Below are 21,684 nucleotides of genomic sequence, written 5' to 3'. Positions count from 1 at the left end.
GTTTCACTGCGCTCAGGTCACACTTTTTTGAGACAGAAAAAAAGGCGGGAAATAGTGCGTCTGCAGTCTCCAGTGTCAGAGGCCGTTTTACAAGATTTCACCGTGGAGGACGGAGGCTGATTTATTTTCAATAAATAACATCCCGCATTCAGCGACAGGGAGCGCACATATATAGTAGGAATTCAGTATCTCTCTCTCTCTCTCTCTCTCTCTCTCTCTCTCTCTCTCTCTCTCTCTCTCTCTCTCTCTCTCTCTCTCTCTCTCTCTCTCTCGTAATTTAGCATCTTATTTTTTCACTTACTTAGATTTGTAAGAAGTTTAATTTTTGTTTAAAATATTGGTTATCCTTATCTTGTTTTATATGACTGCAAGTCTGCCTGACTCATTTACTAAATTTAGGAAACCTTCACAATAAAGTCGCCTCTTGTAAAATCTGAATTTACTCATAACCATATATGACCACACCGTTTGAAGTTAGTTCCCACTGAGTTTTCAATACATTCTTATAGCATACACATGAACTGGTGATGAAAAAAATTACCCTCAATCCTTCTAGTAAAAGATGTGTTTTGAATGCAAGTTTCCTTTTCAAACATAATAAATTACTTATCAAAATTCTCTAGTCGTGTCTTTTAGTCTCCACTCTCCTTAAAATATAAAGACAATTCAAACAAGAAGAAGCGGGTCTAAAACACGGATCTATAATTACCGGAAATAGGTTTAAAAATCAGAACAGTTTACAGAAGTATCTTCTATTGCACTATGTCATGGCAGGGTCTTTGAGCGTAAAAATACAGAGTTTGGCATAAAACTTTTCGGCAGGTGTAGACTACGTTGTGCAAGAAAAAAATGGGCTCGTGAAAAAAAAATAAATGTTTGTCCCCAGCAAAAAATAGCTATGAAGCCTACGGAGATCCCAGTAATCAGTCGAGAGCATAGGCAGTAAGTAGAGCCGTAGGGGAAGGTTAGTACATGTATTCCGGGTCCGGGAAAGAGATTACGGAGTTTGAGGACGCCAGGACGGTTTTCACTGCAGGGTGGAAAGCAAGTGTGGTGCCAAGAAACGAAGACGATTGACGATGGAGATGTGCAGGTACTACTAAGGAGTCATCAAAATGAGAAAGGGTCCTTTTTGGAGGACGGAAATGATCACACATGAATATTCCTTAAGGAGTCTTGTAGATTGAAGATGTACCGCTATACGGAGATCACAAAATCAAAGTTTAAGACGCTCATCAAAATAAGATTTAAAGATGAAGGTGAAGAAATGGCACCACGTGGGACGAGGTGGCCGAGTGGTTAAGGCGATGGACTGCTAATCCATTGTGCTCTGCACGCGTGGGTTCGAATCCCACCCTCGTCGTTTGGTCCCCAAGTAGACCTATATATTATGCTTTTCCAAATCTTAAACTGTCCAAAGAAGTTCTGATCGTTCAGATAACGTCCTCTGAGTAAGTATTCCTGTTCCCAGCACACAAACTGCAAGTCACAGCACGCAGCGTCTCGTTTACCTTTGTTTATACCTCTCTCTCTAAGGCCTCCATCTCACAGTAAGGCGTTTTGGAATCGCCTGTCCTTGCTTTCTTCGCAATGCTTCTATAAGTACTCAACAGGAGCTTCAATACTCCTTATTTTCAAAGTCCCATTAAAAGTTTCATTTTAAACTTAATGCTCGGAAGTAATTTCAAATTTATGGAAGATGTGTAAAAATAAGAATGGTAAGAAAGCCACACATATTTTTTACTAGAATTTACCTATTCTGATTTCCCTGTTCCTCCACAAACCCTTCCTGGTTGCTCTGCCTTTCTTATGCTCTCTGTCTCTCTTTGAAACCCCTCCCCTAGCCAAAAAAGCAATGTATATCATACCCCCCCCCCCGTTTGTTTTTCAAGACAGGGTTTCAGGGTTTCCCTATATAATAGTCCTGGCTGCGCTGGAACTCGCTATAGATTGTCCAAGAACTCACAGAGATCCACCTATCTCTGCCTCCTGAGTGCTGAGATTAAAGGCGTGCGTCGTCACTGCCTCGTTAGGACATATTTTCTAAAAGCAAAGACATTTAGTTTATAACCATGGTATAATTAGCGGTTTCAAATATATTTTTTAAATGATGGGTTTGTCTGTTTTAATCTTGCACTTGGGCTCAAGTTTGTCAGTTGAGCTGACATGTGTCAGTTGTGGCATTTACAACATTTCTCTCTTCGGACCGGAATGCATGATGTAGGCTTGAATGGAAGGTCTGGGAATTTGGTTCAGTGGTTAAGAGCACTGTCTGTTCTTCAAGAAGCCAGCATTAGCCATCTGTACCTGCAATTCCAGGTATCCGATGCCATCCACGTGGTCATACACATAGTGCACATACGTGAAGGCAAAACGTTCATACGTAACAACAAAATGTGTTGGGGCATTTGAATCCACTGGGAGAAATTTAGATTAAATAAATTTATTCTTACTGCTAGCATCCTTAGAGCCGAACAGCATGCTTTGCGGAAGGGGCATTAAGGTGTGGCTCTAAAGCCAGCATCAGAAAGATGTGTATTACAATCATCCATGGAGCCCGCAGTTGGGCAGGAAAACTGTTTTTACTTCCCTCCGTTGTTTCTTACTTTCCTGCTATATAGTAATAAAAAGACCATTTCATCCCTTTCCCATAGCAATAGTAGGTTTTACAGAAGCAAAGGCAGCTGTAAATACCTCGCTGCCCCATTAACCTGTTCTTATCTCACCTGCAGTCCGCTAGGAACACCCAAGCATTCCAGAGCAAAAGGTCGAAGGCCCTTAAGGGATGCCTGGCTCCAAATTACGTTTCTTTTGTCATCACAGGGGACCTGTGGAAATGATTACTCAGGTCTGAGCACTCTGATGACTGGGACAGAACAGTTCATTTCTGGGCAGGCAACAGACACAGTGCCATCGGGTTAGAGCTGGCAGTCACATCGCCACGAATGAAGCGTATTTAAAAGATAAGGAAATGGACCACTAGTAATTTGGGCTTTGTATCACTTTTCCCCCTTCAAAATTAGATTCATATTCTGCATCTCCCAAAGAACAACGCATAAAACATATATACTCTTCTTTAGCAAAACTTCATTAATATCATACATCAACAAAACAGATATATCGATGTAGCACACTTTAGATTTATGAAGAATAGAAAGGAAATAATACCGAGGTGTATTTTCATCCTTAGGAATACAGAATCTGAAGACACTCCATGTCCATCTCTCCTTGTAACCATGGCGACTGATGATGACTGTAGTTCAGCCAGTCAATACATGAGCAGAGTTTCTCCCCTGCAGCTAATAAGCAGCTGAGGGGAAGAAGACATCTAGGGAGGACACCAAAATGTTTTCCATGAGATTTTCTATTCAGGTTTGACATCTATTGATAATTCCACCTGAACTATTTTTACTGTGGTGGTTGCCAAGTGGCAATTGCTCGATTCCAGCATTCTCCAGTCTGCCCTTGGCGCTGCATTTATGTAGTTGTGCATTTTCAAAATAAGCGCAGGAAATCCTTTTTTTTTTTTTCAGTGATTTACAATTCACCATTTCCTTGAATGATTTTGTTACCCAGAGGAACTGATCTGGACAATGAGAGCCTCTTCAGGCTGACAAATGAGTCCTTGTGATGTTGTCATTATATAATTCTATGGTGATCTGAATTTTTGGCATAACAAGTTCTTCTAGGCTCAGTTGAAACTACCCTGTCTATGTCCTGAGGTCACTTATTTCTCAGAAAGAACCCTTAAATGACCTGTACTATTAAAAGCCAATACCCAATATCCAGGTGGGCTCATTGTTTCTGATGTATTTTTATTTATATGTCCTTTTAATGACAAAAAAGCTGTGGATTGTATGTACACACATGATAAATACACACATTCATATACACATACACACATACACATGTATATTCACACATGTGTACATTGACATAATTATGAATTCACAGTATTTCTATTCTAATCTGTTCCCATTAATTAATCTCCTCCATTAATTTTGTTTAAAATTCTGTTTTCAGACAATATATTTTGATAAAACCATTTCCCCTTAAACTCACAGAGATCCACCTGCCTCTGTTTCTTGAGTGTGAGACTTAAAAAAGTGCCTCCACCACAGCCAGCTTTTTAGGCATTTTTAGGTACAGAACACATTACTTTTATGTGGATCCCACTTCTGCAGTGTAACCAGTGTATCCCTTTTGATCATCTTCCTCTTTCTTAAGTTGTACCAAACCAACCTTAGGTAACCACCCATCTTCTCGTTCTGGGAGGCCCTCCATTGTAGTAGGATTTCCTCATCGAGATCTCTAGCCTGCAAGTGATGACATGGAGATTTATTATTAATGAAGAACGCTCAGCCTTAGCTTAGACTTGTTCCTAACTAGTTCTTATAATTTAAATTAACCCATAGTTTTAAATCTAAGTTCTTCCACAAGGTTCCTTACCTCATCTCTCTACTGCCCATTCTGGTTCCTCCGAGTCTGGCTGGTGACTCTGCCTTTCTTCTTCCCGAGTTCTCTCTCTCTCTCTCTCTCTCTCTCTCATCTCTCCCTCTCTCTCTCGCTTCTCTCTCTCTCTCTCTCTCTCTCTCTCTCCCAGACAGTCCCGCCTAACCTCTCTTGCCATTCAGCTCCTTTAGTGTGAACCAATCATAAGACACCTTGACAAAGACACACCTTCACAGTGAAATGCAACAAATATTCCGCAACTCCCCATACCACAACACCTGTCATGATGATGATTAACAGGAAAAACAGAGACACAGGGACAGGTTGACAAGACAGCCTTCAGGCAGGCACAGATTCAGAATCACGCAGAGATGGAGGACGGAGGACACCGAGAACATTAAAGGAAAGGAATTCAAATCTAGGCTCACTCTCAGTTAAATGACTCTGAAGCAAACGTGCTACTTTTATTTCTTAAAGCAACACCAGATGCTGATGACTTTGAGTTTACTATTAATGCTTTTAATTAGCTCAGTAAGATAAATAATACTATATGTTCGGGTGGAAGGTCCAACCCAAGCCCCCTCCCCTGGGAGTTGCCTCAGTCCAGACTCCACACCTGAGAAAGCCTGCCAAACGATGACCCCTCCCCAGAGATGCTCAAGACCACTCCCCACAGGGTATTTAACCCTCCCCAGCCCCCTCCAGAACAAACACGGGTTTTCCGGTCTTCTCCCTGGGGGCTGGAAAGTCAACTGGGAGCATTGGTATCCATTAAACTTGGACTTTTTCTAATTTGGTTTAATTTGTAAACATGATAGTGTTCAGGGAAATTTTTTTTTCTTTTAAACAAACATTTTTATGTGTATGGGTATGTTGCCTACACATATGTCTCTGTATCACATGCATGCCTGCCTGGTGCCTGTGCAGACTAGAAGAAGCCAACTGTTCCTCTAGAAGTGAATTTATGGATGTCTCTGAGCCATCATGTGGGTGCTGACAATCAAATCAGTGATCTTAAATGCTGAGCCATCTCTCCAGGCCCCCACATTTCCATTTTAAAGAGGGCTATCAGTCAGGCTGCCTGAATTGGGAAAACTACATTATATTTACCATATGCAGTCTTGGATTAAGTACCTGTAATCTAAGGAATACAGAACAGAGAATAAATGGAGCTGGACAGGGATGGCTTTAGCCTGTTCTTCCCCTTAGCCTGTCTATGTTGCTGTGACTTGCAAAGTAAGACAAGCAGGTCTTGATGGCAGAAAGAACTAAACAAACAACAAGCATGGGGCAAAGGGGTCTCGAGGAGAAAGAATACTCTGTGTCGGAGAACAATAGATGTGGAGATGACAGGCAGAAACACAGGCCTTGACAAGATCCAGCATAGCCTGAGCCTCCTCTAGCTTCCCACCCAGGCAGCCTGGGCAGCAGTGCATCTAGCGTTTGGAAATCTATTTTTTAGGTCCTATTTTGGGACGCGTCTTCTCCTGAGTTTTCCTGGGCTACTGCATATTCACAGGAGTTTTCCAGGGAGCCAGCCATTCCCCATCGCTTCCTTTGATGCTTGTCCAGTGTTGAAGGCACATAGCTGGGAAAACTCTATGTCCATTCTTCAAACCAGTAAATATACCGTGTAAAATAATGAGTCAAAATTGAAACAAAACAAGCCCGGCAGTGGTGGCATATGCCTTTAATCCCAGCACTCAGGAAGCAGAGGCAGGCGGCTGTGAATTCTAGACCAGCCTGGTCTACAGAGCAAGTTCCAGGACAGCCAGAGCTACAAGGAGAAACTCTGTCTCAAACTCCCCCCCAAAAAAAAAACCCACAAAAATATTGGGAAAAAAATAAACAATACCTACCAGGGAGGTATGGTATTACCTCTAGACCCAATATACAAAAGAGAGTAGTGATTGCCTGGTGTATCGACTGCACTGAAGTGTTACGGGTGCTGCTGTTTTGGTTCCTGTCATGAGGTTACATTAACCAACATGTCAGTGAAGTCTCACAGCCTTCACCATCTTCATGATGTCACTATCCAAGATGGCACCATGTCATATGGCTATCTCAATATTGATGGCATCTCAAACCAAGGTAATGGCTCAGTCACGTGGTTGCCTCCATCTTGATAAGGTAGCTTAACTAAAATAACCACAAACCCACATGGTTCCTTTACGCGTTATGGTGAACACAGTTACAGGATAAACGAGCCCATCTCCATGACGTATCCCCATGGGGTTCATGAATCTCACCGATTAAATGTAGACAGTCATCCCCTTTCTTTTGAAAAGATATCTGAGTTGTTAGCTTGTAGGCTCAGAAGAGTAAAGAACCATGATGGAATTCCATGGTTTCAACACAAGAAAGAAGAGTCCGTATTTCTTACCACACACATATTGTAACTGTCGATGCCAAGAGGTGTCGTCTGGAGCTTGATTGACTTGCCCTGCTCCTATACACAAGTGGTTGCTAGGAAAGGAACCTATCATGTTATTTTGTCTCACTGAGCATGGCCTAGGCTTTCACCTTTTTGCTACATGTTTAATAAGCTCACTCATTCTAAACCAAAAATGCTGCTACCATGGATCATTCCTGGCTCTGTACAGAACAGGCAACCACTATTTTAATGGGCAATTCACACTCCAGGGGTGGAAGCTACTCCAGCTCTCCTTTTCTCACCAATAGTGGGTGCTTTGTAAACTGGGCCACACACCAGAACCGGATTTTCAAAAGTAAAATTGGTGCCATGTTCCTCAGTGGCATTAGCAAAGAACTCACTGATAAAAGTGTACACTAAACAAGATGTGATCCGACACAAGCGTGCATATTTCAACAAAATGTTACATAAGCCACAAACATGTGCTATGAGCTATACATAATGTCTAATGGTGTAGAGACATATTAAGGAGCAAAAACAGAAACTGGTTTTTGATAATATTCATTTTTTAATCCAACATATCCAAAATATTAGCATTTCAACATTAACTAGTCATATTTCTGGGGCTCAGCCATCACTACAATTAATGTACAATGTCCCTGGCATTACTTCCTGCTGCTGCATGCACCACCTTCCTAAAACAGTAAAGTTCATAGTCTGCTCCCTTCATTGAACACCAGGTTCGGTCTCCAAAAAAAAAAAAAAAAAAATCTGTGCAGCAATTGTGTTAGAGGTATTCTTTTAATATCCATTATAAAAGAACAAAATAATTTCCTTTGAATTTTCTTCTTTACATTAATGAGCTTTCAGTTGTTGACTAGATCTTCTGAAAGAAAAAAAAGAGATAAAATATAAACTTTTTTGTTTTATTTTTTTTTAAAGGGTCTTTTATATAATCCTGAATGTCCGGAACTCTCCAACCGAAGATCCAGGTTGGCCTTGAACTCACTGATATCTACTTGTCTTTGCCCACGGAGTTCTAGGATTAAAGGTGTGTACCACCATGCAAAGCTCAAAAATACCTAACTTAATGAAGTTAAAGAATAAAATAACTATAAAGCCACTTGCTTATCATTCTTAAGTTTTGGGTTCAATACTTAACAATACACACATGAAAGAGAGGGAGGAAGGGAGAGAGAGAAAGAGAGAGAGAGAGAGAGTGAGAGAGGGAGAGAGAGAGAGAGAGAGAGAGGTTGTTTGATTCCTGTTTGTTTCTTCATATTTATTTGTAAATGGACATCATTTACCCTGAATATATTAAAAAGTCTTAGCCACCTCCCTACGCCATTAATGCCCCCAGAAATAGCCTGACTCCTTTTATTCATCATCCAGAGACTCCAGGGTGTTGTCTCTGCTCCACTCCTGGACTCTGTTAGTACTGGGCTTGTCTACCCGCCTCAAGATAATACATAAAAGGAAGTTGAATAGATAGATAATAGAAAGGCATGTATTCTTCTTGAAGTCATTGCAGAGAGTCACAGAAGAGACTTGTTCCCACTCAAGACATCTTTCTTGGTCTCTGAAGTCCAGATCCATCTTCAAAAAGACACTTTTTCCTAAATATTCAATGGATTAAGACCTCAGTTAAACAAGAACATTTCTTAGTTTTCTGAAGCTCAATTTACTTTCTACTTTTAGAAATTAGGAAGTAAAATTACATATTCTTCAAGGACGATCAATGTTAGTGATCAAGAAAAAACTTTACCCTTAGAACTGCAAGTAGTGCTTAATACATCTCGTAAGACGCTGTGCTGACTATCAGAATTCTTAGGGGCTGGTTCAGGTCCCTCACACCCTGATTTCTGTCTGGGGCTGGCTGATTCCTCGGGTCCATCTCCTTTTCTTTCTTCTTCTTCTTAAAAATATTTTTTAAAATTTCATTACATTTATTTTGTACGTGTTAATGCAGCACGTGGAGGACAGTTATGGGAGGAATGTGTTTTGTTTTGAGACAGGGTCTCCTTTCGGAGCTTTGGCTGTCTGGAACTCAACTATGTAGATCCAGTCTGGCCTCAAACTCACAGAGATCAGCCTGCCTCTGTGTGCTGGGATTAAAGGCATGCAACACTACTCTTAGTAGTTTACTTTTAACATGTGGGTCTTGGGGATTGAATTCAAGTTGCTGGGCTTGGCAGCAAGTGCCTTACCCACTGAGACACTCTTGCCAGCCCCTGATCACCTTTCATTGCTCTCTTCCTCCAGAAGGATCTTTCTAGTTTCCTGGATATCTCATTGGCTCCAAACTCTATGCCTTTCTGAAACCCCAATTTAAGCCTTGGGAAATCAAATTCAAGAGCCAATTCTTTCTTTTTTCTTTTTCCTTGAGGCAGGATTTCTCTGTGTAACAAGAGCTCTGGCTGTTCTGGAGGGAACTCTTTGTAGATCAGGCTGACCTTGAACTCAGAGATGCACCTGCCCCTGCCCCGCAAGTGCTGGGACTAAAGATGTATGCCACCACAGGCCAGCTGAGCCAATTCTTTTTACCTTAGTCTATGTTTTCCCGAGGAAACCCAGGATACCTCAGCTGAATGAAAAAATGAAGAAATATTTGGAAAAGGGGACATCTAAGAAGTCCCAGCATTAGACAGGAAACAATCAGAACTCTAAGGGAATACCCCCCCCCCCCAGGAATACCCAATCAGAGCCTTTTCTAAAATTATGCTCCAGGACCTTTCCTCACTGTGGACTCCCCCACCACCTTGAGACAGGGTTTCAAATATCCTAGGGCCCAGGCAGATGACCCTTGAATTTCTAATCCTCCTGGCTCCACCTCTGCAGGCTGGGATGACTGGTGTACGCTACTGCATGAAAGTTTGGCAGTGCTGGGATTAAGACCCAGTGGCTTCATACATGCTAGGAAAACACTTGACTGTTACATCCCCAGGTCCTCCATCTCATGTTTTAATATGTCTCTGCTACCTGAAATGTCTCTTTAAATAACCCCAAGTCCTCAGTCTTTTCCTATTTTATTCCCTCTTCCTGTGACAGCCAGAGTCGTCTAAAACACAGCATGGAGCTGCTTCTGTGCTTCTCCGTGCATTCACGGCTACATGGTGTGTTCAAGATGCTGCCCACCTTGTGCTGCATGGTTTGCAGTCATGGCCACCCCTGCTTCTGCTCACCATAGCTATACCAGACTGTTTGGAAGCGACATCAATACATCTTGGTGACCTTCCTTTCCTGTCTGAACTCATAGTTTGAGATTGGCCTGCAATAAGATTACCCATTTGTTGATGGCCTATGCACTGTCAGGCAGAATTCAAGTCTCGCGTCAGCCCTAGTTGAGATAATCTCCGTCCAAACCCATTTCTAGGCTCATGTTCCTTGTGTTAGGATCATTGGCTAGTTAACAGTTCCACACTAAATTCTCCTAAACTGGAGTTTTTATGACCACGAATGACCAGTAGAAAGGACTGTGCAAGGCATACAATTATCCCTAGACCACGGTAAAGAACAGTAGGCAGTATCTATCGCCTTCCCTTCTGTCATCGTTCAATAAGATACCAATCTTGGGAACGTCTTAAAAGACATCAAAATGGAAATGGACCATTGAGATGATTCAGAGGGTGAAAGCAGTTGTGGCACAAACCTGGTGATGAGAGTTTAGTCCCTAAAACCTGGAACCCACGTGGTACAGGGGGCAGGGGAGCAGCTCACCAAGGTTATCCCCTGACCTCGACACAACTGTGCCATGGCATATGTGCCCAGGAACACACCATTTAGTGATAATATAAAAACCTGTTTAAAGTTGAAACGGAACTGAGGACGTGAGTAAGTAGGAGAGCACTAGCCTAGTATTTGTGACATCCTGGATCCAAGCCCCAATATCTCACATATACACAATTAATAAGCACATAAATGCCAACCAACACAGATATTGGAGTCAGGCATTCTAACTTGGGTGATTAGGGGTGAGAAATAATAAGCACACGCTACAGTCACTAGGGCTTAAAATCTAGTCTTTGCTGAGTGACTTCAGGCAAATTTGTTAACATTTTCCCACCCCCGTTATCTATATGAGCTTGACAGTAATTCCTGTACATAGACTTTTTTTTCAACAATGTATTTTTATTTTTATCAATTTAAGGTTATTTTTCCAATTAGACTTTCTCCAAGGGTATCTATAAATAAGAAATATGTACTAAATGTGCCCAAAGAATCATGTCTGGATATGCCTCAGTGTGTGAGGTTGCTCTAGAAAGCACTAAGGAAGATTCCCCAGTTTACTCATTCACTTCCCACTGGTTTGACAGCTGCAGTCAGTTAGGTACCTACTGTTCTCCCATTCTTACGCTTGTTGTCTGGCCTAGGGCTTCTTGCCCTGGTGACCCTCGAAGATGTGACTATGGAAAGGGTTAATTTGATGAGGCACACATAAAAATGAAATGCAAGCCTTGGTCTCCCTAAATGAGCAGTTCCTATTGTGATCTATAATGTAGAGATAAGAAAGAAGGCTTCAGCATCTTGGCCACCTTCTCTGCCTCCCCACTTCCTGAGAAACCATCCTTCAAGGTCAAACTGCCGTTGACCATTTAGGGTGAGCCAGTCCTCACAGCCCTGAAGCAGTGCTGACTGACTGGTCCAGTCACCAAGCTGCAGATGGACTTATGCAGTTGAAATTTGGCCTTGCCAACTTCCCACCATGCATACAGATCATTCTTCCTCTGAACCCAACCGAAAGCATACCAACCAGAAAACAACAGAGTAAGAGCAAGTCTTCATGAACACCAAGTGGAGGGCAGCAAGTGGAGATGCTGGTAGATAGGAAAGAACCTCCCTTTCCCAGACTGAGGTCTGACAGGCTGGATCTTCACTAGTCTTGTATGTTAAATTGACCACAAGAAGGATGGGGCTAAGCCATTGCCAGTCTGGGGGAGATACTGGGATGACTTTAAAGAGAATGTGGTGCAGAGAGACCTCAGAGATGACCTCGGTACCCAAGAGTAGACTGAACACAGATCAGATCACACCCAAACACTCCCAACAAACCACTGAGGGGCAAGCAATAAGAAGTGAGAACGTTGGTGTCCTCTACGGCATTAGACAGCCAAGCTCCCCTTAGAGCTCAAATCAAGGAAGGCTAAGGTATAGCATCAACCTATCTCCTCCCAAAGATGCTTGTTAACTTCCTGCCATGGTCATTCCCCAAATGGGAGGCTGTGCCCTGGTAGGGCTCACAGCTGTACAAGGAGGAGAGGGTGGGAAAGGGAGCTGGAGTTTCTGCTCCAGGACCTTCGTCCCATGTGGCCCCCGTTTCCTACCAGCGCTAGAGGACACATTGGCAGTCACCTTCTTGGAAGACTTAGATTAGGACACAGAGGAACACTGCAGCCTCACTTTGGATCTGAAATATGTTTCTCTAGAGAATTGGAGAGATGGAAGTTCTTTGTGGCAATGTGCCAGAGTGACTGTGGCTACTTCTTGTAAGTGTGATGTCTTCGGGAGCGCCCTGGCTCCCGATTCCTTGGGGCTTTTGATTTTGTACCAATACAGAATGAAGGTGTCTGTGATCTGATAGAATCTTTCCCCACAGAACCCTGCACAGTTGGAGAGGACATCCCAAAGTCAAGACTGCTACCTGCCTTAATTGCTCCGGGTAGAGGTGTACTCTGAGCAAAAGGGACCAGAGAGGGGGCCCCAGATGTGGTCTTCCTTGCAGTGATACTAGCCAAAGGTGTGATCTGGCTTTGAAGGCCCTGCACGCTCTGGTTCCAGCATTGCACAAAGGGTGCTAGGGTGCTTGGGGTCTCACTCTGTCTTGCACCAGACATGCTTCTTTGTGGAGCAGCCACAATGATCTCAGGCTCCCCACAGTCCATAGGGGTCACTAATCCTCCAAATGCAAAAGGCTTCGGGGCTGTGCTGCCAAATGCTGAGCTGTAGGCTCTACTCTGGTGGTTCTGTCTAACAACCCCAAGGGTAGCTGAGCTAGTAGCTTCACTGAATGGAAAACCGGCTAGCATGCTGCAGAAACCTGACTGGATGCTGGCGGGTGTGTGGATAATGGAGGCTGAAGATGTCAACCCCCCAGAGACTGCTGCTATAGTCTTGCTGAGAACCATTTGAGCAGGGGGTGGCATCTGGGTTGGGGACACAACTGAGTTCCCTGAAAGGAAAGAGGTACTAAAGCTTGGGACAGGAGCTAGCTGGAGAGAACATGACTTCTGGCCGTCTGTGGCCCCAGGAGAAGACTGGGAAGTATTTTCTGGGGATGGTGGGAAAGGTGATTTGGGGCTTGACCTTGAGGATGTTGTGAGTGCTGAAGTCACACTGGAGATGCTTGAGGTCACTGTAGGCTGGTTTGTGGATGATAAGCCTAAAGTTGGCAGAGGTCCACTCACCCCCTTCGGTTTAGTAGTGCTTCTAAGAGGGGATATCTGGATGGCACTAGTAAGGACCTGGCTAAAGATGGTGACTGTGTGTACAGTAGAAATTGCAGGGTGCTGGCATGGGAAAATGAAATCAGTGGCTGGGGGAAAGCCCTGGGAAGCCCCAAGCAGGAAAGCTTGGCAAGAAGGGACAGAATAAGAATTGCTCGTGGTGCTAGTTATTATATTCAAGTCCTTCAGGCCTACACCAGGATCTTTGGATGTGCCGACTGGGATGGCAGATGTAACCAGAGAGGAGGTTGTGGCTAGGCCATGGAAGAAATAGGTAGAAGCAGAAGTCAGTGAGGGAGAGGCCTGCTTAGCGGACACAGGAGCTGGCATGGGCATGGCTGTAAGTGGTTCTACACTGCCAAAGATTGGCTTGAAGGTGGACGTTAAGATGCTTGGAGCTGTGGAAAAAGAAGAGCTTGATGATGCCCCCCCAGCCATGACAGAAATGCTGGAATATGAGGAGTCTCTAACCTCACTACTGTACACAGGCCCCCAAACAGGTCTTAACGCTGAGTGAGCAGAAGTCTCCGCAGGAAGGACAGATGCGGGAAGATGGAGAACTGGGCTACTCACCACCCCAAGCAGAGTGTTTTGTGTGGTAGGTGCAGTGGGGATCATGACAGATGGGTGTGGGGGCGCTGCAGACCTGGGAGGGGTTGAAGATGGCCTGCTGGAATCAGGGACTGGTGCTGTGGGAGAGCTTGGAGACACCTGGGTGGAAGCAGCTGAGGGTTTTGAGTCTGAAGAGATGACTTGAAGGGGCTCTAACTGTGAGCACCGGGGTGGGATAGGCATGTTCTTCGAGCTTTCAAGCTGAGGACTCCTGTGGGTACCGAGTACTGTCTCAGAAGAAGGCCGACTAAGAAACACGGGAGGCTCAGTACCATCCCCTGTCTCAGGAACGGAGTCTGTGACGATCCCAGTTGTCGCTTCTGTGGTTGGTTGGCTTGGCCCAGCTTGCCTTTCTGAGGTCGGGTCCTCTTCAGTGACAACCCAGCCTTGCTGGCAAGACGTGGTCAGCAGATCCCTAGGACCAGATTGTAGGCAAGGAATCTCCCTGTTGGGCTGCCCGGAGCTGCCGGGTGTAACTAACGGGTGAGGATTAGGATTTCTCCCTGTCTTTTTCAGTGGCCATTCTGGAGTTTGGATTGATGTCCTGGAAAAATGTCTTTTCCAAGACTCTGAGAGATATCTGGAAGAACTGTAAGAGCTGGTAATAGCATTTCTTTTAGTGCTGGGGGGGCCCGCGTGTGCGTACGCTGGCCAAGAGCGCCGCGGAGGAGCAACTGGACTTCTTACGTTTATGATCTGAGCTCTGGGCGGGGAGGCCCCTTTTCAGAGATCCAGGCCTGGCCACAAATGAAACTGTGGCCCCGCTTTTCAACAGGGGCTTAAAGGCGGACCAATTGGTGGCAGAATTCCTTTTACTGTCCGAGCTGTCAAGGAACAGTGGTTCTTCCCTCCTGGCTTTCCCCTTCCTGCACTTGAAGAGGGCCTTCAGCACCGGGCTTTTTCCACACTCTCCCGGTGACTCTTCTGAGGGTCCCGCGGAGTTGATCACTTTTGAGACTGAGAACAAGGGCCGTGGTCTCTGCTCAGGAGGTGAGATCTTGACTGTCACCGGACTCCATGTGGCCCTAGGGTGACGAAGGGACCAAATGTTACGCTTGAGGTAACTTTCCCACCAGTCTGAAGGAAGAGACCCCATGATGGGGTTCTGCGGCCTCTTCATGGGAAAGCGCCTCCAGGCCTCACTGACGAAGGCGGCGGGATTGGCGGGATCCCAGTTTGGCGGCCTCCGGGCCGGCCTGTGCCGCCGGGCGGGCTGGGCGCGAAGGACGTGCTGCACCCGGTGGACCTGGTAGAGGGGCCTAGCCGGCCTGCGGGTCGCCGACTTCTCTCGTGCGTCTGCGCGCCCCTGTGCTGGGGACCGCGGCGAGGACCCCGCTTTGCCCAGGTAGCTACCCATGCGGAGAACCGGGCGGGCAGGCTGTCAGTTCCAGCCCGGTTTGGCTTCTGATGTTGCGGACGTCGGCGGAGGTGGCCGAATCCAAGCATCCGCTGCCCGAGTGACGGTTGGGCTACGCGTGTAAGACAAGCGCGAGGGTGCCAGGGAGCTGGCGACACGCGGACCTCGGTAACCGTGTCAGCCCACCCGGGGATCTGCGGTCCGCGTGCCAGTTCTCCAAACTCTAAGCTGGGAGAAATGCTGGGTGATTTGAATCCTACAGAGCATTTGGGGAGGACAGGGGTGGGGGTGGGGGATCGAGAGTTAACGCGGCATAATGGCACTGATGGAAATGTCCAGGCAGGGCACAGGACATTGTGAGCTGTTAATGGGAAAGGCAGCAGCCGACATTTCTGACCGAGGTGAGATCTCTGGGTTCCATCAGTGCCTCCTGGTGGCCAAACCCAGGCTCCTACTTGAAGTGGAAGCGGCCGAGGTTTGTAACCTTGATGTTAAGCTGAACCCTGGCGGGAAAGAGACTACTTCGAAGACACTTGGTGCTCCTCTTCACTATCAAACCTTTATTCACTTTCAGAATTCATGTGTTGAACACGGAAAAGATACAGGGAAAGTTTCGCTCTACCTTCCTGTACTGGCTGATGGTATCGACTTGGCATCAAAGAACTCCGCCAGGCCAGGTGTGAGCTGGAATCTTACATTTCACCATAAACAAAACAAAAACAAACTAACGAACCCACACATACACAGTATGCAGGAGCAGCTCAGAAGGCTGTAGGAGAATGTTGCTGTCGTTAAAAGGTTGGGGGTGGGGGACAACAAAATACGGTCTTTGACTTTTCGCTGTCCCCGAGTTTAGGGACTTTGTGCAAAAAGATGTAGCAGAGGATGGTTTCGATCCATCGACCTCTGGGTTATGGGCCCAGCACGCTTCCGCTGCGCCACTCTGCTTCCACGTTTCACAGCTTTCGATTTCACTCTCTAATGGTAAGCATCGCTATTCTCATGTTCGGTTTTCATTTCTTTTTTGTTTTTTTTGACTCTCACCAGCTCACTAACCCAAGCCCAGGCCTCTTCCCGGATTCACACGGCCTTCTCACTGGTTTCCGCACAAGTCTTATAGGCGATCGTTGTGGTTTAAAAAAAAAAAGTTTTCATTTGGTTTCACAGGCACAGGGTTCACAGGGTTTCCAAAAACCACGGATTCCCGATCCAAATGCGTATGTGGCTAAGGCAGTTTTGATCGAATTCCGTGTGGGATAGTTCCAATAAAGATAAAGAAATAAAAGGTAACAAGCTAAAATAGGCCCTTCCTCTTGCTTTGGCTTCTGTCGGGGGCCGGGGCTTTCAGGAAGGCTGTGGACAAAAGTCCTTGCGTGAATCCAGCCTCGCGTTTCCAAAACCGAACAAACCTTAGACTCTAGCGGTGGAAGACAGCTTGATGCCATTTTATTTTTATTATTTTATTTTATTCTGCGGTGCTTCTCCGGGTTCACAAGAAAATCAGCTTCTCCTTTGTGGGTAGAAGAAAACAGCAAGAAATCCTCTGACTCCGCCCCGCGAGGCCGCCCCACTTCGGGGAACGAGCGCCCCCTAGCGGACTCAAACGCACTGGTCTTTTGTAGCCCACTCGAGGCTCTCCTTCCGTAGGCACAGTCTCCTGGAGCCTCTCCTGGAGCCTTCTTGCGGTTAGGACAGCTCATCTTTCTCTCTGGGAAGATTTCCTCAAGCCAACATTAGACAACACATGCTTGAATTCTGACATGTCTGTCAAACTTGGGAGGAAGAGACCAGAGACAGGGAATCAGGCATACAGGCAGGCAGGCAGTGTCTCTGGAGTTGTTCTGAACCCAAAGATAGTACGGTTTCGTTGTCACATCTGGCCTGGAGGGCGCCAGGTCTCCTAAAACCGGAGTTTCCTATGAGCTATGGTATAGGTAGCTCAAGTTCTTTGGGAATTGACATCCTTTTATGACCTCTGTGGCACCAGGCACACATTTGTATGCAGGCAAACACTCTTAGACACAAAATTCAATTTTTTTTTTAAAAAAGTTATCAAATATTTTCCAAAATGCCTAAACCATTTTATATTTTTATCAGTAATATATGAGAGATCTGAGTCTCTGCATTTTTGCCAGCCTAGCCTTTATTATTTTATTCTTACTTGATTAGTGTGTAAAGACAAAACATGATCTTATGGACATTTCCCAAACTGTTAATGATGTTTGGCCTCTTCTGATTTCCCTTGTATATCCTCATCGATGAGTCTTTTGCCCAGCTGGATCAATTCCTCGTGTGTTCTCTCATGTCACACATGTGGTTTGCCATTCTTTCTCCAAATCTGTAGCCTGTCTTTTGATCTGCCTAACAAAGTCTTCCTAGAACAAATTTTTAATTTCGATGAACCACAATTAATTATTTTTCATTTATTTATGGGTTGTGCTTTTGATGTCAAGCCTAAAAATCCTTTACATTATAAAAAAAAAACTCTTCTTTTGTTTTTGCTTTTTCTCCTAAAATTTTTATAATTTTGTACTTTGCTTTATAAACCTATGATCCATTTTGAGTTTTTAAAACAACAGTCTAGCTGGTCGGTGGTGGTGCATGTCTTAAATCCCAGCACTTGGGAGGCAGAAGCAGGCGTATCTCTGTGTAAAGTGAGTTCTGTCTCAAAACACACACACACAAACCCAAACCAAAAAAAAAAAAAAAAAAAAAAAAAAACCAGTCTAAAATTTAGGTAAATATTTTCTTCAACATCGTTATTTTCTTAATTTATTTTTTAAATTAAGTTGTCACAGAAAGTAATATGTTCCATTATTACATTTTCTCATGTGTGTGTGTGTGTGTGTGTGTGTGTGTGTGTGTGTGTGTACTTGCCTATCCACTGTGAAGAGACACCATGATTAAGGCAACTTATAAAGAAAGCATTTAATTAGGGGCTTGCTTACAGTTTCAGAGGGAGAGTCGATAACCATCATGGCAGAGAGCAAGGCAGCAGGCAGGCAGGCATGGCAGTGGGACACTATCTAACAGCTTACATCCTGATCCTCGAGTTAGAGGCAGACAGACAGAGCCAGAGCCTGGTGTGGCCTTTCTGAAACCTCAAAACCCACCCCTAGTGGCACACCTCACCCAAACAAGGGCCACATTTTCTAATCCTTCCCAAAACAGCTACCCCAACTAGTGACCAAGCATTCAAATCAATGAACCTGTGCAGACCATTATTATTCCACCCACCACAATATGTGCCATTGTATTTCTTCCGACTCGTTCCTTACCCCATCCCCCACACACTAGCTTTGAGTCCTCCCCGAGCCACTCTTGTCTAGCATCTTTTAAACAAGCAGACAAGGGGCTGGAGAGATGGTTCAGTGGTTAAGAGTACTAACTACTCTTACAGAGGACTCAAGCTTCCTTCCCCTGTACCCATAAGGTAACTCACAACCACTCATAACTCTAGGGGATCCAACATCCTCTTCTGACCTCTGTAGGTACCAGACACACATGTGATACACATACATACATGTAGACAAAGACTTATACATAGAAAATAAATTTTTAAAAATTTAAAAAACAAAATTCATCCCTGATCTTTGATTTGGCTGAACATAGTCATCCTAGGAGGTTGTTTTTGTTTTATTTGCTCCTTAGAATTATTCATGGAGATCTTATTATCAGAAAATTATAATCCTCTGGTAGGTAGAGAAAACACATATTATTTTTAAAACAAAACAAACAAAAACCCACAATCTCCTCTTCTGTCAACCATACTGTGAACATTCAGTTGACCTAAACTACGAAGGTGAAGAGTCAAGAAGCGCACTATTTCCAGTAGCTGGATATTTCATCCCTCACCAAACTTGTTAGTAACCTCTTGATGCTTGTGTTTATCACAGCAATATGACATGACCACATCTGGCAGAGAGCTCCCCACCTACCAAGGATTTCGGCTGTGAGAGGGAGGACAGAAAAATCCAAGTCTTGCATTTTAACAGAGTATATATTTAAATGTTTTAGAAATGGTACTCAAGAAGTAAAGTTCTTCCATGACCTGTAAGTTCTCTTTTCCTCGAGAAGGATACCTAATCTAAAAACTGCTATTATATCTTTGTTTTGGGGGGTATGTTTTGTTTCGTTGATTCTTTTGAGTATAGTTTCTTGAGTATATCTTCTTGGAAGACAATAAAAGCACACTACTACTGATTGCCTTAGTTTCAGAAGGGAAGAGTTATGAATGCCTGAACAGGGACTTGAACCCTGAACCCTCAGATTAAAAGTCTGATGCTCTACCAATTGAGCTATCCAGGCCCTTGTATGGCAGGTTTGTTCACATGTAGGAATCAATAACTACCAATTTCAGTGGTAGTATAGATCAATTCTTGTACTGGAAAAGTGATGGAGTTGGTCTGTCACTGTGAAGGATGGTTCCATCAGCATTTGGTTACAAGTTCTGTAGGTTGGCCTATGGAGCAGGAACATGAGTGACATGAAAAAACAAGCCCTTAATTGCAAACAGTTGTGGAAGAGGGACACAAACAGAAGAAAACAATGAACTGCTTCTGCTAAATAACTGTAGTTAAATCTGCCACCAACAGCCTGACTACTGGATACCAGGAAACAACAGAATGACACAAAGAGAAACAAAGAAAACACTAAGAGAAGCAAGAAGCAACCAGAGGATGACAATGGTATCTGAAAAGCCGGATAAAGATTCTTTCGGACAAGAACATTACAGTGAGTGTGTGTGGCCCTGCCTGCCCTCTCCACTGCTGAGCGCTCCTCGCCTTGAAGTTGGACAGATTCAGTGTGTTTACTGGGCATCGATCACCTTTTCTGATAACGGTGAATTTGGAAGGAGATAGTGACTCCATCACAGGACTCTAAAGGCCATGTAAATGCTTCCCAGTATCCTTTCAAAAGAGCAAACAGCTGTGGCTGCGGTGCAATGGTAGATGCTAGCCTAGAACATGTGACCCTGTGGTTGATGCCCCAGAAATCCATATAATCAGTAATAAAAAGAGAAAAGTAGCCCCCCCCACACACACATTCATTTTTTTAAGTTGTGGAAGATTGTTAACCGGCCCTGTCTCTATTTTTATTAAATCATGTTACTGGAGACACTGAGGTAGTAGCACTGTCAGTCCGAGGTCATCCTCTGTATAACTGGTTCCAGGACAGCCTGGGCTACATAGTGGGAGCCTGTGTCAGAAACTGGAAGAGAAGGACTGGGTGGGATGGTGTATGCCTTGAATTTTAACACTCAGGAAGCAGAAACAAGCTGATCTCTGAGCTTGAGGCCAGACTGGTCCACATAGCAAGTTCCAGGGCAGCCAATATACACAGTGAGGTAGGAGTTGTTAGCCTAAATTTCAGGGTCTACATGTATGAAAGACCCAACTTTGTGTATATATGCAGTTTGTGCAAAGAGTGTGACTACCCCCACAATGGGCTAAGAACCACTGTTATGAAGATGAGATAAGCACCTATTTGATAAGTTGTAACAGCCAAACATAATTTTAGAAAAGTAAAGGGAGGGAAGGAGTAGCTACTGTGAAATCAGGAGACTTGGATGTTTGGGCAATAGTCAAAATGACTCCTGGAGGGAAGGAAGAGGAGTTTTACTCTGTCACACTTCCTTAGGTGGCTCTTGCATGTGTGTCCATCTGTTAGCCTCGCTAGTACTGTGAATGGTCTGAATATTTGCAGACCATGGGTGAAGAGGAAGTATGAGTTGAGGCACTGTCTATTCCCCACCTCAGATTTTCTACAGCGAAGAAATTCCCACACTCCTTGCATTTAGTTTCTTGTGATGGAAGCAGTTTTTGGTGTTTAGTAAAACCTAAGTTTTCTTTGGAGTTGCTCCCACTGGCGATTTATTCTGTGTGGTGAATCAAGGTTTAAGTTTAGACTAAATTCACTGGATTCAGGACCTTCCTTCCCAGTGATAATTATCCTTCAGTGCCACTGACTCTCTGATCATTGTTTTCTCAAAAGAATATTACTTCTTTGCAGGAGATTTAATCTGCCACAATAACCGGTCCTTGCATTTCTAGTTCTTTAGAAACAGCCCCACAGGTGCTGATATTTTGGTCTAGTTCAAATCTTCCTACCTTAAAGATGTTTAGAAGTGCAAACGTGAACCGCGTCTGCTGTAGAATGCGTGGAAAACAAACCTGCAGGAAATAAAGACAACGAATTTGCTATTCATGCAGACTAGCAAATTTTTATGGGGAGAAAACAAAAAGATATATGCAATAAATGTAAACAAAAATAGTTTATAGGGTTTTGTTTTTGTAGCCAACACAGTAAGTATGAGGACATCCAGAAATACTGAAGGAAGGACTGACCAACGCAGTGAGGGGAAGGAAAGTGAGTGGGCGTAACCACTGAGGAGCAAAACAACCTAATCTAGCTTACTAACCATGAGAAATATAAATAAAGGAACTTGA

The 21,684-nt window shown here is 44.3% G+C and overlaps 1 protein-coding gene and 3 non-coding genes across 4 annotated transcripts; 1 reads left to right on the top strand and 3 right to left on the bottom strand.

Annotated features, from left to right (window-relative positions):
• The first annotated feature begins 1,281 nt into the window (after positions 1-1,281).
• Trnas-gcu lies at positions 1,282-1,363 on the top strand. The gene has a single exon. It is a non-coding gene; the product is annotated as a tRNA-Ser (tRNA).
• Positions 1,364-12,300: 10,937 nt separating this feature from the next.
• Pom121l2 (POM121 transmembrane nucleoporin like 2) lies at positions 12,301-15,235 on the bottom strand. Its single transcript, XM_038332377.1, is given in 2 exon segments — positions 12,301-14,511; positions 14,513-15,235. Coding segments are annotated over 2 exon segments (2,934 nt in total).
• An 876-nt stretch (positions 15,236-16,111) lies between these two features.
• Trnam-cau lies at positions 16,112-16,183 on the bottom strand. The gene has a single exon. It is a non-coding gene; the product is annotated as a tRNA-Met (tRNA).
• A 3,287-nt stretch (positions 16,184-19,470) lies between these two features.
• Positions 19,471-19,543, bottom strand: Trnak-uuu. Its single transcript has one exon. It is a non-coding gene; the product is annotated as a tRNA-Lys (tRNA).
• Between the last annotated feature and the right edge of the window lie 2,141 nt (positions 19,544-21,684).

This window comes from Arvicola amphibius, chromosome 6 (assembly GCF_903992535.2).
Source record: "Arvicola amphibius chromosome 6, mArvAmp1.2, whole genome shotgun sequence".
Lineage (NCBI taxonomy): Eukaryota > Metazoa > Chordata > Mammalia > Rodentia > Cricetidae > Arvicola > Arvicola amphibius.
Note: the sequence above shows the minus strand (reverse complement) of the source record. Positions and strands in the feature narration are given on the sequence as shown.